The 15,792-nt window shown below is 35.1% G+C and overlaps 1 protein-coding gene across 2 annotated transcripts in view; it reads right to left on the bottom strand.

The window, feature by feature from the left end:
- The window catches only part of Pgant1 (Polypeptide N-Acetylgalactosaminyltransferase 1), a 70,315-nt gene that overhangs the window by 36,857 nt on the left and 17,666 nt on the right, over positions 1 to 15,792 (bottom strand). For both annotated transcript variants that reach the window (XM_081739996.1, XM_081739997.1), the window contains exons 5-7: positions 13,556 to 13,673; positions 9,554 to 9,739; positions 6,640 to 6,774 (exon numbers count right to left, since the gene is read on the bottom strand). In XM_081739996.1, coding sequence (XP_081596122.1) covers positions 6,640 to 6,774; positions 9,554 to 9,739; positions 13,556 to 13,673 — 439 coding nt within the window. The remainder of the gene's footprint in view (positions 1 to 6,639; positions 6,775 to 9,553; positions 9,740 to 13,555; positions 13,674 to 15,792) is intronic.

The following is a 15,792-nucleotide window of genomic DNA, read 5'->3' as shown; positions in this document are numbered from 1 at the left end:
TTAACAGATACGTGTTTTTAGTAGACAAAACAACCAAACCATACACATACACAGCGACTACAAGAAACAGAAATCACGTTTTACATAAATGTATGTTATAATAGCAGTTTATATCGAATAATTTCGGGAATAACTCCTGTCCTTAGTAACCTCCCCTGAATGCTTTTGTTAGTCTAACACAGTCAAAGTTGCGAGAAACTAATCGATATATACAAAACTACATTTATCAAGCAAGATTTAAGTACTAAGAGTCATTTAACGGATTACGACATTGTCTTGATTCTTTGATAGCTTTCAAAGTCAGTTATTACTATCAAACTGCACAAATTGTATCTAATATTCTGTCCTTCGCTCAATCACTTTTTAACTGGCTTCCGTAACATTATTCGTTTATTTTACGATTAACTTTGTTGTTACGTCAAATAAATGGTACATCGACTAACAGATATATTTCTTATAATCTCAATATAAGGAACTTCGCTCTAAAAGAATGTAAAACTTAAGTTCTGCAACCCACTGGTTTTTACTCTTGAATTGGTTGAAACTCAGCTCAACACCACAAGAACTCATGAAATGTTTATGAACTGTATGATTAGAGTAGCAAAATTCGTGCTTCAAGTTCAACATTTTTTTGGGTATTGTTATATTTTTACTTCGAGCGGACTGTTTAGTTCTAGCAGACCCCTGAGGATTCGATTTCAAAATCAATACATGCCACTGTTTAACTTTTCCATTCCTATTTACGGATACTTTTATTGCATTGCATTGTGCTTCTGTGGCTCACGGTCAAAGTTTATCTTTTTAGAATAAAGATGATGACAAGAAATGAATGTTGAAAGGGCAACACATAACATACATGCCTTCAGCGGGATTTGAACCTGCGACAGATAAATGCTTTAGGACCATTTCAGAAGGCTAGCTGGCTGCATGATGACCACCATCATTATAAGTATTCTGCCACTATTGGTAGAACACTTGCCCATAATATTCATGGTTTTTCATCAAAATATCTTAATATTGTGGAGCTTTTCATTTCAAATTCCGCTTAAGGTCTTATCACCTGCAAAGCGAAAACGTTTAACCTTTCTACCTCCTGCCGAAATACTGTCTTCTTTAACTACAATTACTACTAAACAATATCGAATACTGTTGCAGAAAGGCTACATTTCTGGTGAACCCCTTTAGATTTGCACTTTTCTCTTATGTCTTTCCTATTCTAACTTACTTACTGACTTATACAGAAATTTATTGTGAGTTTTCCATTCTAACTAATTATCTTTAGCGCACTCATCAAAATACTCAACTTCACCTGGTCAAAACGTCTTCTATATCAACAAACACGGCATGTACTTCTTTTAGTTTTCCGATAAACTTCTACAGAGTACCCAACGTACACTAATATTTTCTTTTATGTTCTTTTTCTTTCCAAACACAAATTGTTCTTCCTCAATTTCTTCTTTGTTCTTGTACATAATTTTGGGTTCAATATTCGCTACAATTTTCGCACATTTGATATTAAACTCTTGTTTTGTACTCTTCATATCTTTGTCGGTTTGTTTTCTTGTTAAACGAAATCACATAGCCATTCTCCTGTTTCATAGATTTCTTACCATATACGAAATATTTCTTTACTTTTTTCTTGAAATTCTTGTTTCATACGAGGGGATACTGAAAACTTCCTGACTTTACCTTCTCCTGTCCACATAAAAACCCTGACTGTAAGTTCATATAAATGTTTAGTATCTTGGTACGTAACGATATAAATATAGGTTTCTTGTGATTAACAACACTTTGTATTTCAGGCTTGAAACAATGATGGTGAAAAATCAAGCACGCTTCACAGCTTTGATGTGTCGGATATTCAAGAAGTTTTTGTTTCTTCAGGAGAAAAGACTACAAGGACATTTACACTAGAATGTCACGAACATTAGAAGAGTAATGTCCTTCCTACACCATCATCAAAACCTGGATTGCTCGTTTAAAACCTGGCCATTTCACACTGGCCAGATAAGTCCTATAAGTGGACGCCCTACAACCTAAACCTACCCGGTAATATGTGATGCTGTCCAATTGAGGATACGCGAATATCAGGAAAAAAAGAGAAAAAAGACATTGAATATCACACGGGGGCATGCAGGGTTCATTATCAGCAGTATACTCGACATGTATATGCTTTAGGCAAAGTAGATGAGTGAGTGTCGAAATGCATAGTCAGTGGTCAGAAAGAACGAGTTGAAACACCCAAGGCAGTTTTCGCCCATTTTGAGGATTATTATTATTATTATTATTATTATTATTAAAAGTACGATTAGTGTTTAAGGATGAAACCTGGCTCCATATTTATTATCTTGAGACCAAGGATCAGTCAATGAAATGGTGCCACTCCACGTCTTCGTGGCCCAAAATGTTCTGCACCCAGAAATCAGCATAGATCATGACTTCAATTTTCTGGGACTGTTGGTGGACTACCTACTCCAATATCATCGGTGAGTATTATTCGACCAGATTTATGAGGCAATTAAGAAGAAACGTCGCGGATAGCTGTCCAAAGAGATTCTCATTTGTTTCCGAACCTCAAGAAACGCCTAAAAGATATTTTGAAGACACTCCTTACGTACAACATGCTACGGAGATCTGGCATTAAGCCCAACTAAAATAAGTTTATTTGCAAGAGTTAGAAAAGCTGTAATATCAATGTACCAAGTGTATGAGTACCAATGAGAAATATGTTGAATAAATGTGTCCTTCTAGTTCTACTCTTTCTAGGCAAAGTTAGAAATTTTTCTGCACTCCTTCGTACATTTCAAAGCATATAGAAATATTCCTTACTTCACATTTTCCTCAAAACCTTTTCGTTTCATAATTCCATAACACATAAAAAATTTCTTTCTTCTCTTTTTCCTCGAAATTCGCCTGTTTCATATATTCCATATATACGAAATATTTCTTACTTCACTTTTTTCTCGATTTTTTTCTGCTTCTTATATTCCATATTATATACGAAATACTGCTTTCTAAGCTTTTTCCTCATGTTTCGAACGGCATGTTCGAATTCAACTCTCAGCACTGTAAACCCTCCGTTTCTTATTATTATTCTCAACATCTAAATTATATACCAGGCCATGGTTAGTTGCTTTCACCGTATAATTCCTCGATATCCTTTCAAACTTCTTTCTTTCCTTCACTATATTTTAAATTATTATTTTACTGTCATATTTGACCCTCCTTTCTTCTAACATACTTCCACTAATTTGGCTTTGACATACACTTTTTCGCGATCTCCTACTCTTCCTAATTCCTCTATCTCGATCCATTTATTTCTACAATATGAAATGCCCTAGCTATGTCAATCCCTCTGTAATTCATTACTCAGCTTCCTGTAATATTCTTCCTTCTTTGCTACTTTCTTAATCCCATATTTTCTATTTCTCTACTCCCTTCAACACTGCTTCGGTGATGTTTTTTTGTAACTTAATGTACGCAAAATATAAGCTGCTCCCATCTCACGGCTCATTGAAGGCGTACATTTTTGTTTTGTTTGTTAAATACTTCACTTCGAATTTCCGAGCGAATCTATACTTCATTTGTTACTTTTTCAACTTTTTAGTATATATCTTATTGCATTTTACTTTTCTCCTATGTACAATTCTCAATGGAATATCTATTTCAGCCAGTAACTATTGTGACCTGAAGAGATGTCTCGTTTACGAAGAACCTTCGAGTTTTTTAAAAACTATTTCAGTTGTTTGAATTGGAGTTCAGTGTCTCCTTCAGACGTGAACCTACAGCTTAACGTGGGATCCAAAAAATTAGATCCTGCTTGGAATCGAACTCAGGTCTCCTGCGCTGAAGACGCGTATACATTGACCATATAGCCACGAGGGAGCACATAAAACTATTTTAGAATCTCCCTTATCATGACATAATCTATTTGATACTTCTGTTAATTTAATGAAAACTCCAATATTTCTTCTCTTGTGGTGACTGGATAACAGAATATTATTTATTATTAGTAAATTCTGGCTGTCTACATTTCCTTTTCTTTCTTTCTATTTTCTTATCTTTTCTGAATTCACCTATTGCTCTTCCATGTTAAGATGAAACGTAATTGCAGAAAGGATTATCAAATAGGTTTCACGCATATACAGAAGGTTGGTAAGTAAGGATATTTTGTTATAGACGTAGTAACCAGGAAATACAACACTGGATGTGTCCGCGGTGTCTGTTTACTTATGAAAATACTTCATTGTAATAAGTGTTAAATAAGATATAAAGCGAACAACTAGACTACCAATCGACGCAGGAGACCTGAGTTTGGTTCAAGGCGGGAGCTCATGTGGTTCAAATTTTTAAATTTTACGTCCCACGATTATGCCGGTTAGGCTAAAGGAGACGGTGATGATGAGAAATGAATGAAATGGTAGAATGAAGGAAGTGGGAGAACCCCGAGAAAATCCACGCACACAGTGTTTGTCCACCACAAAGTTCACTTTTGGTGCGAGCTGGGATCAAACCAAGGACCCCATGCACCAGAAGTGAACGCTCTACCACTGAGCCACCGCGGCCCCGTCATGTGGTTCAGATCTCACGTTAGACTAAAGGTCCATGTCTTATATAGCCTTTGTGCTGAAAGAGTCGCTAAACATAAATCCAATGCAATCCAAACTAGACCACCAATACTTCTTATGTGGAGCGTCTGGTTCGATTCCAGTACCCGTCAAATGGGCTTGGTAATGGACAAACACTGCATGCATGGGTTTTCTCGTTTCCCTCCATTTTCGCCATTCCACCATTATCATCCATGTCATCAGCATTGTGTCCCATAGTTTCGGTTCTAAACGTGGGACGTTAAACAAACAAAAAAAAAAAAAAAAAAAAATAATGACATTCGTAGTGAGCAGTGCCTATGTTTGTATTACCATGAGATCTTTCTCCTTCTATGATGTCTGAAACTCACAGCTGTATCACTTACAAATTCTACTTTTTTTCCTTGTCTTTTCCTGAAGCTATCTTTTTCGTAATCACTCCCACACAATTGTATCCATCACTTTAATTACTAGATTTGAAGTTCCAACAGTTTCTGCTTTGTACTTTCCCAACGCCTTCACACGTTTTTACACTTAAATCTAAAATTATTATCTTTTGTTTTCATCTTCTAAATTCTTTAACTCCCCTCATTGTTACATGTTATTAATATCCACACTTTTTACCTTTATTTTTCGTATTCCTTATTGTTACACATAGTGATCTGTAGCTAATAGCAAAGGACAATTGAGAAACTATCTAAGGTTCCAGGGTGAATTTTTGAAACCAACCTTAGTAGTTTCTTTCACGGGACTAATGGAGTAGTACCGAGGTTACTCGTTTTCTTAGACTGTGCTCTCTCACGCACTTTAGCATATAAAATGAAAATTTTTAATTGAACAATCCTATGGTTATGCAATTAAGGCTAAAGAAGACGAATAATTAATGGAAATAAATAATAATGGAAGGATTAGTGGATTGAGAATTTGGGCGCGAACGGAAAACCGAAAAAACTTACCGACATGACGTTATCCACCACAAATTTACACGCCTTGGGATCGAACCAGGTGGCCTTCCCACCAGAGATAAACGCTCTTGCACCGAGTCACTATGCCTCAGAAAACAGAGAAAACATGAAATGAAATCTTTAAGTTTTACGTCCCACGAGTATGCCGGCTAGGATAAAGGAAACAATGAGGAATGAATAAATTGATGGAATGAAGACAGTGGGAGGAAACCAGAGAATCCCGAGAAAATCCACGCGCATGGTGTTTGTCCACCACAAAGTTCACTTGGCGCGAACTGGAATCGAACCCAATGCACCACAGATGAACGCTCTACCACTGAGCCACCGCGGCCCGGAGAAAACAAAGAAATATACTTCTTGACTTTCGCTCTGAAATATCTGAAATAACCAGTGTCAAATAATGTATCACTTATACTACGAGCATGATACTTCCGTACTTGTTTTGGGCATCTTTCTTATTCTTTTATGTACATTATTTGGATCCAAGTTTTCTTATTGGCGAAACGATTAGTCCCATATCCTCTACTAACGTGATATGCATCTCCAAATACTGTTACTTTTTCTAGGCATGGACTATTTTTTGCCGTTCTTGAGGTCAGAAGAATTTAGAAAACATGGATAAAAATTTACATGTTTATATGATCCCACACGCGCTACATACATTAGCATGCGAAAAACTAACATAGATGAACCACTAAAGCACATTGTACAGACAATAACACAGTCATACATACATACATACACACGAACAAACAAACAAATACGAACAAGATCACACAAACGAAAGAAATAGGGACAACTAAGCCGTAAGACTTTTTAGATATTGTCAAATTATTTCCATCGCAATTTTCAGAAATACACGATACCACACTCAATAAATGTTCGTTTAATGTGAAAGCACTATTACTTTAATTAAGTATAAATTTATAAAAGAAAAAAAAAATGATTTTTCGAAAAATAGAGCTACACTTAAGTTCTCACAAACCTAGGAACTCACCCACTCAGAATTTTCACGTAAAAGTGAATGACATAAATATTTCCGATTTCAAATCGATAAAAATAGAATATTTTTTGCTATTATTACTTACCCGACCATAAGCTTGAACGTTTTCATCTAAAATGAATTTTTGAGGGTATACATTGTCTAAATACCATTTAAAATTATGGCACTTTAATCTCTCTCGCAATTCTCTTCTTGCACTTACATCGCCATAATTAATTTCCTGGAAGAAATAAAGAAAGAAAATAATAATGATAAGCAACTCGGAGCTAAAGACTAATTCAACCAATTATGGACGTACGCTTAAGGATAGACTTCCTGGTCAAAGCTAAGAACTTTAATGGCCAATTTAATCTAATATATACCTCTGTAAGACCATCGAAAGACATTAAATTTTTCTATGCTTCTCTTCTAGACTGAAAAAAGGGTATCTATCTTGTTCCAATTCCTACAGCGTAATATTTGCATTGTCAATTCAAGTTCAAATGGATACACCTACACACAAACACCCTAAACACTAAAAATAAATAAAAACTTGCTTATTTTCATGTGAGTGTGTAATTTCTCTTTCACACAGTATATTTTATAATAAATACAAGCAATTAGGAATTTGTCAAAAATTCGTTTTTGATTGATTGCAATACATTTTCTAGTACCTTCAATATATATGCTATTAATTAACAAGAATTACCACTAAGTCCTACTACTCACTCAGCTGTATACATATGATAATCAGACAAGCCTATGCTAGCTATCCCGTCAAGTATCGTTGTTACTACAATTTTTGTTAATCAAACACCAGAACTGTACGAACAATAGGAAACTTTTCTTCCCCCTTTCCCCTTACGTTTTAGTACGAAACATTTGATTCCGCAAAGACTTCTATCACCCATATAACAATTATCAGTTTGCAAAGTCAATTTAACAGTTGCTACTAATTACATGACCGATGAACAAAGGCTCGTTTGTGACTATATTTACAAAGTAGTCAGAACAAAGAAGTCCCAGCATAGGTGTAATAATAGCAAAAGATGTCATGATAACAAGAATTCGGAGAAATTAACAAACACTTTTACGCTTGCAAGGCAATCATCTTGTCGCCGTATAGGAAAAGAGAAAAATGAAATGAAATCTTTAAGTTTTACATCCCAGAGTTATGCCGGTTAGGCTAAAGGAGACGGTGATTATGAGAAATGAATGAAATGGTGGAATGAAGAAAGTGGGAGGAAACGAGAGAATACCGAGGAAACCCACGCACACGGTTTTGTCCACCACAAAGTTCACTTGGCGGGGGCTGGGATCGAACCAGGACCCCAAGCACCTGAGGTGAACGCTTTACCACCGCGGCCCCCACATAGGAAAAGAGAAAAAGAACGACGAAAAAGAGTACAGTTAGTTATATGATGGGTGGAATAAAGAAAAACACAGCTTTCTTATAAGGCTGACTAGAATTTTTATTATAAAAAATAAACTAGAAAAGTAAAGGTTTCGGAAGTATAGCATTACCTTCCTCAGAATACATTTCTAGTTTATTTTTTATAATAAAAATTCTAGCCAGCCTTGTAAGAAAGCTGTTTTTTTTTTTTTTTTTTTTCAAGATGGACACAAGGCCATATTGTCATGATGGGTGGGAAGGTAAATTTACAAAATGAACCTTTATTTATGTCTGAATTGGCAAAGTTATGATATACTCCGAAAAAGTAAACACTGATTTAATAATAAAAATAGTATCCAAGTGCTTTCCATGTCACATACGACACTTGCGCAAGGTTTTGACAAAATTTGGATCCGATTTTCGCAGATCTATCGCTCAGTTGCTGCAATAATACGTCGGATTTCTTCTTCAAGTTTAGTAATAGTTGGTATGTGTTTGCTGTAAACCTTGGACTTGGTAAATTTCCAGAGACAAAGGGCATACGATGTAAGATTGCATGATCCTGGTGGCCAATTGTGATTACCGCTCCCTGAAATCAGCCGCCCATAACATTGCTGCTGTAACAATTTAATGGTTTCGCAAGCAGCATGGCACGTCCTGACATGACAGCAGCGATAAAATATGTCATAACTATGTAAATATTTATTGTTGGAAACACATTTCATGATGTTGGTAGTTAAATTTATTAAGCTGATCTACTATTTGAATACTACATTCATAAATCACGTTTTGGATGCATTAGTTTAATAAGGTCACATGTACAGTGCTAAAGGAAATAGTCAAACAAATCCAGCATGAATTGCTTAGTTGTTGTCAAATACAAGAATTCAATTCTCGAACAGTAGTGAACATCTGTTCCATCTAGTTAGTTATCACGATTTTGATATGAAAACTAATTTTGTCACAAACAAATTCCTTATTATTGAAGGCGGAAATAAGTTTTAAAAAATGTAGGAGGAAAATCAAGAAATAAAGGTAAAAGAGCTAGTTGCACTGGAATTTCAAACTGATATATTGAGATTGAACCCCGATATTTAAGCCTATCCTCTGTAGACGTGTTTGCTTTATCTTTCATTAGCATAATAGATTATTATTTACAGAAAAAAACAGACACAACGAGATTGTAGTTGTAGTGTTTATGCCTTTCTGAGTGCGAGTACTCTTTCTCTTCCCTCTGTTGTTCATGGCGGGGAAGCATACTTAAAATAGTGGCTTTTAAGATTTGTTCTTTCTGGAAAAATGGGAGCGGCATATGATGCCAATGCACAGGGCGGCCCTAGGTAAAGTACAGATTTAAAACTATTGTAACGTTTTAGTTGCAACTTAAAAAATGAAACTTAATTATTTCAAAATAGGTCAAGGGCCGTACCAACATTTAGACTTAAGGATCTATTTGAGTAACTGCAAGTTATTTGATGAGCAAATTTCAAAAAATAAATTTAAAAAAAAAAGTTAAATGTAAAGTTAGAGTTCTTAAATTATAAACGACTTTAATCTATAGTGTACAGTGGCCCGAATGTTTGTGAGGAACAACTAGTATATTTAAATTGAAGACAGAAACACATACCAGGAGATCTGGCCGGTACATGTAAAATAGTCTTTTATAATCGTCCATCCATACTTCCACCAGACGAACAGTATTGATTCCATGCGTGTCTTTGTTGCCTGGAAATGTGTAAGGATGGAAACTTCGGAATATGTGTCCTACACGTGAGCAAGGTATAGTTTCTAGAGTACCACCACACTGCCACACCTGCAATATAAACACAATATTATTACAATTCATTGTATTCAAATCGCATTGAAAAGGTGGTCCACAAAAAACATGAAAGGTAACCTGCTTTACAATTTTCAATGTTCAAATGGTATAAATTTTCGATACACAATGCGTTCCAATATCATAGAAATTATTAAAACTACAACCAAGAACTAATGGGAGATAGCAGACACCATATTTTCCGGCATATAAGACGCACCTTATTTTTAAAATAAATTTTGAGGAAAGACAATTTTAACTAGCAGAAGTGCCTATACTTCGCTCAAACTGCAGTATGTACGAGCTGCAACGTAATACAGTAGTTTGGTTATCTGAGTGTGTTCATAGCGCATACAGTTCGTACAATGAAATAATAAACAAAAGTGACTGTATCCAAACTATATTTACTTAGTCAATGAACTGTATGTAACTGAATGCTGTTGCACACCGTAAGAAATGAATAAGATATCAAACAGCACAAAATCAGGAAAACTTATTGAAGTAATCAAATTTCTGTATCAGCGTATAAGATGCATTTCATTTTTGGATTTATCTCAAAAGAAAAAAGTGTGTTTCATACGCTGGCAAGTATGGAAATGCAAATGTGAAGAATTGTTTTAAAATATGAAATTATGTATACCTCCTTCCTTGATAATCAAACCCGAAACGTTCCGAAAATTTACAATAACAACTGTTTCGTAATTTTAAAAAATACAGAGAGAATATAAAATATAAAGAATGAATAAAATAAGAGTGAATGCTTGCTTATATTATTATTGCCTTTGGATGTGAATACAATTATTCTTGAGAGAATACATATAGTTATTATTAACAAAAAGTTACATTAAATATTAATTAATATATTTAAAAAAGTTACAAATTTAATAAAACAAAAAATATAGATTAAATAATTCAAACTCTGTCTTAATTAATTTAAATAATTTAAACTTTCATGTACTAAACCTCTTGTATGTAACATAATTAAACCAAAAATTTTACTTACAAAACAGTTAAAGGTATAAACAAGCTGTAAACCATTTTTACAATTTAAACTTTAGTTATTAACTAACACAACTTATACTCAAATACAAATTATAACTTCACTTCTAACCAATCCGTTTTTATTAACGTTTCTAACCGCTTCAACACTTTGTTTATTTTTTACTTAGTTTATATATTTTAGTTTTAGACTTTCACTTATATGAGTTTCTCGTTTGCGTTTGTATTTTAAAATTGTTACTTTTTTATTTCACTTCTTTAAAAGCGAATTTATTTGTTTATAAAAACTTAGCCTGTTGTTTTTATTTTTAATAACAAAATTTTTAAATATACATAAATGTATTTTTTGAAAACTACATTACACAACACAATACGGGATAAGTCATTTCTCATGAAACAATTCACAAGGGGTAGTTTTACTCTTGGGGGTGACTTTCTTTACGGACGTTTTTCTCAAAAAAACGACTCAGCTAATTTTCTTCATCTTTCATAAATAAATATTTCCTTCATGATCTATAATGTTGCGTAAACTACTTTTTATGGAAATATTCCTTATGGAGGAATAGGAGCTTTCCTCGGACATTTCCCGAAAACGTCTAATAACTTTGCTCGTATTTCACATATAAATGTTTCAGTAATAACTGCAGTATAACGCGGTTTAATTTAAGAAATTGGAGGGAGAAAGTTTAGTGCCTTTTATTAAGTTAAAAAAAAATGTCTCATTCCCATTTACTCTATTTCATTCAACCTTCTCTAGTATCCCTACTCATTTTTAAAAATAGATATAGATGAACAGTTGGACGGTGTTATGCATCAATTGACCAAGCGCCATTTTCCGATTTTCGAGATTTTTACATCAGGAGTAGGAAACAATGTAAATAACGTTTAGGAAAGAAAAGAAAGAAAAAAAAAACTGTTTGAACCCTACTATTTGTTTAAACGTTCAAAAAAAGCTATTGGACCAAGCGCCAAGTACTGGATCGTAATGGGAACATGTTTTTATTTCCTTCAATATCTCAAAACCGTGTTTTGGCGCTTGGTCAATTGATGCATAACACCGTCCAGTTAAGAGTTTTCGTTTCGTAATATGAAGGTCTTTAGTTAAATCCCACGGCCGGGCATCCTAACTAACATTTTTCATTTTCCTCTCTCTACGTGATGAGTACAGCGACGATACATTTCAATATATGGCACTGGCCGATTTAATTCCAAAAAATCCTTCTAATATTTCATGTTTTAACAAACATTTGTGGCTCTAAGAGCTCCAGTAGCTTTAAGTGCAAAACTGCTTTCAATATATTTGAAAACTGTTAATAAACAAATATTTCTCTCTATTTAATTATCTAATTTTGTTTTTAATATTGTACACGTAAATATGTATCGATTTAATGGGATTGATATCGAATGACAATTCAATGGGATTGATATCGAATTACACTGAAACCTTAGTCATTTTACACCGTCAGCCAAACGACAGGATATTTACTGTCGCTTTTTATATTTATGGATTTAGAGTGGTCAAAAACAGACATATACCCACTCAAGGATAACATAGCATCGACGTGCTAACGCCGTATTAAGGCGATTTGGCAATACAATAATCTTAACCTCTTTCTCTTAATAATGGATATGGGAAACCTGACAACTCCTACTCATCTTACACATACATTTATGTAATTTTTATTTTCAAACGACGATAGGAAAAAAGAAAGTACGGTGATCGTGAAAATATAAATCGAATTCAAGATTTCAACGGACCCACCGTACCGAAACAGTTAGTTTCTGAATATCTGTCCGTCCGTTCTTTCGCCCGATATGCGTACTCTTGCTTACAAGCCATACTGTTAATCTGAAAATATGGCATAATTTATCTGGCCTGAGAACATTCACAAGGGATAGTTTACTCTTGGGGGTGAGCTTTTTAAAGAAAATTTTCTCAGAAACGAGTTACGTAATTTTGTTCATATGAAATAAACAAGTATTTTATTAACAACCCTATAGTGTTGCGTAATTAATTTCTTATGAAAAAATCAACAAGAGGCAGTCTACTCTTGAGTGAGCATATGTCGCACTCAATCGAAGATTTTTGAAAACGATTTGTAACTGTTCGTATTTCATAATTAAATACTTCAGTAATAGCTGCAGCATAAAATGATTTAATTTAAGTAACTGGAGCCAGAAATCTAAGTGCGGTGATTCCACATGTTGTTCTAACTGGATAGTGAATGTGCGGGAAGTTTCCACGTGGCTTCATGGTTGCTGGTGGTTACTGTTATAACTGCACACTGATGCTACGCAGATTAGACAAAAAGGCTAAAATCAGTGCAACTTATCAGACAAACGCTATACTACCACGATATTTCATTTTTATATGGTATCAACACATCTTGCATTGTCATTCACCACGAAGTGAACGGTGACATATATATGGAGCGGATGGCACAGGAAACGGGAATTCATGCAATCCCTTCTACAGACATTTCTGTGAAATCCCCTGATATGTGACATGTAGTTTTGTGGGTTCCCGTTGTTGAAACGACCATTAGACCATCCATAGTTGCGCATATTTGATAGTCTTTAGAAAGTTTGTCAAAAGTAATGGAACAGACTTGATCAAGCTGTGCTTCCACGCATTCTGAAGATGAACTGAAATACAGGGCAACAACGCAGACAGGGGTTGCACATCGAGTATAACCACTAGTAGCGTCGTGGTATTTCTTAAGCTGATAAGGGTGTCAAAGTCGTTACCATAAACTTGAAACGACCTTCTGTAACAATCATTTAGGCATTACGGTACATCAAAAGAAAACTTACTCTGAATGACATTTCCAGATTCTCACCACCCCACACATCCATTTCTGGATCGTAAGAGCCAATCTCCCAAAAATATTTTCGATCCACAGCAAAGAGACCACCGGCCATCGTTGGAGATCTGTAACAAAACGAATATATTATTGAAATTATATTTAGATTTAGAGTACATTGTAATACTTCAAATCACTCACCTAGTAATGTTTCTCGTCAATTTTTCCTCCAATATTTCGAGTGAAACACCCGGCCACTCACATTCAGGATACACAATGGCTTAAGATCTTTTTCACAACATGATCTTTTTGTGTCTCAAAAGTGGTTATTTGTGAATATTGAGTAAGATTTTATTGATACTTATGGTTGCCCGTTTTTCCCAATAGTTGTAGAGTACTCTTATTATTCTTATATACGAGGGGGACCCCAAAAAAAAAAAAAAAAAAAAAAAAAAAAAAAAAACGGGAAATTCGTCGTAACTTCTTTATTTCTCAATATTTTTACACCAAATTTTCATCACCTTCAAAGTATTGTCCATGGACCGCAACGCATTTCTGCAAACGATCCTTCCATTGTTCAAAATAGTTTTGAAAATCACTTATCGGGATCTTCTTTATGACCTCCAGCGATTTTTGTTTTACCTCCTCCACAGTGGCAAAAACTCCTCCACTGGCTTGATTGCTGCTTTGATTCGGGGTCATAGCCATAGCACCACGATTCATCATCAGTAATCACCTTGGCAAAAAAGTCAGGGTCCTCTTTGAGCTGATTTTGAAGTTCAACACATGCCTCAAGTCGACGCTCTTTTGCTCGTCTGTAAGAAGGCGAGGGACAAATTTGGCTGCAACCCTTCTCATGTGCAAATCTTCTGATAAAATCCTCTGAATTGAACTCCACGATATTTCAGACATCTCACAGAGTTGAGTAATGGTTCGGCGACGGTCTTCACGAACGAGGGCATTGATTTTTTCGACGTTTTCGTCAGTTCTTGCCGTTGAGGGGCGTTCTGAACGGGGTTGGTCTTCAATTGACAGTTCTCCATTTTTAAAACGTGCAAACCACTCGTATACTCTGGTTTTACATAGGGCAGCATCCCCATAAGCAGTCTTCAGCATTACAGTAGTTTCCGCGGCCGATTTCCCCAACAGGAAACCAAATTTCACAGCCGCCTCGATAATCTGCCATCACGTTTTCGCCGAACTGGAAAAAGTTGGTTTACTAAACCAACTCTCAAGAGCGAACCGATGCACTCACAGCGACACAACTTCGCACACTGACGCAGGTGACGTGATCGTAACGGACAATTGGTACAACAATGGGTTCCCCCACTCTACCTCCCCACTGCAGCACAATTCCCGTTTTTTGGGGGTCCCCCCTCGTATATATAGCCGTATTGTAACTGCACTAATTATATTTACTAATAACATTTTTTAATTGGTGTTTTAGGGTTTCTTTCCAACGGCTTCTTCTTAATCAAAACGTTGTTATACCCCAGAGAATTGATGAACATTATTAGGTGAGTAATTTGAGGTATTGTAATGTATTCCATACGCTCGATAAGTAATTAGAAGTACATTGTAGTTACAATTTTACGTCCTTATGTGAGATAGAGGTTACGAAAGATGAATCTACTACATAAGCGAGATTCGAACCACTACTCAAGTTTGTGTTTTGTATTGAAATCTCAGCAAGATTCAAACAAGCGAACACACATACAAGCCAAAATTATGTGCTCTAAACGTAAAACCATAGCGAAGATTGTACTAAAGAATACCATGTGTATTTTTAAGAGGAAAAAGTGCAATGAAGAAAAGAATGCAGTGTTTCAATTGTGTAATTTTTGTAACTTCAACAAGATCACCAGAAATTCACAAATGGACTTACTTCATTTTACAGATACATTATTTCTTGCTTGTTTGGAGCCCTTTTCAGCAAAGCCTAAATGAGACGTGGAACTACAGTTTAACGTGGACCCGACTCATATGTATTCCTATCTGGAATCAAACCTAGGTCTCCCACATCACAGATAACAATCTTAACCTTTAGTTACAAAGAATTTCAGAACAAATTGCTTTAATGTAAAAATATATCAAGCATTGAGACAAATACCGTCTTTGCATTTAACACTACAAAAATATCTGCATCTTAACTCAATTGAAACAATGAAATTTCGAGGACTTATAACAATTTTTAACACGTTCAAGAATTCCATATAAACTGAAAGTGAAATTGTTGTTATGGGAGGG

Source organism: Thermobia domestica, chromosome 15, assembly GCF_964235325.1.
Source record: "Thermobia domestica chromosome 15, izTheDome1.hap1.1, whole genome shotgun sequence".
In the NCBI taxonomy this organism is placed as follows: domain Eukaryota; kingdom Metazoa; phylum Arthropoda; class Insecta; order Zygentoma; family Lepismatidae; genus Thermobia; species Thermobia domestica.
The sequence above is the reverse complement of the archived record's forward strand: the minus strand, read 5'-3'. Positions and strand labels throughout refer to the sequence as shown.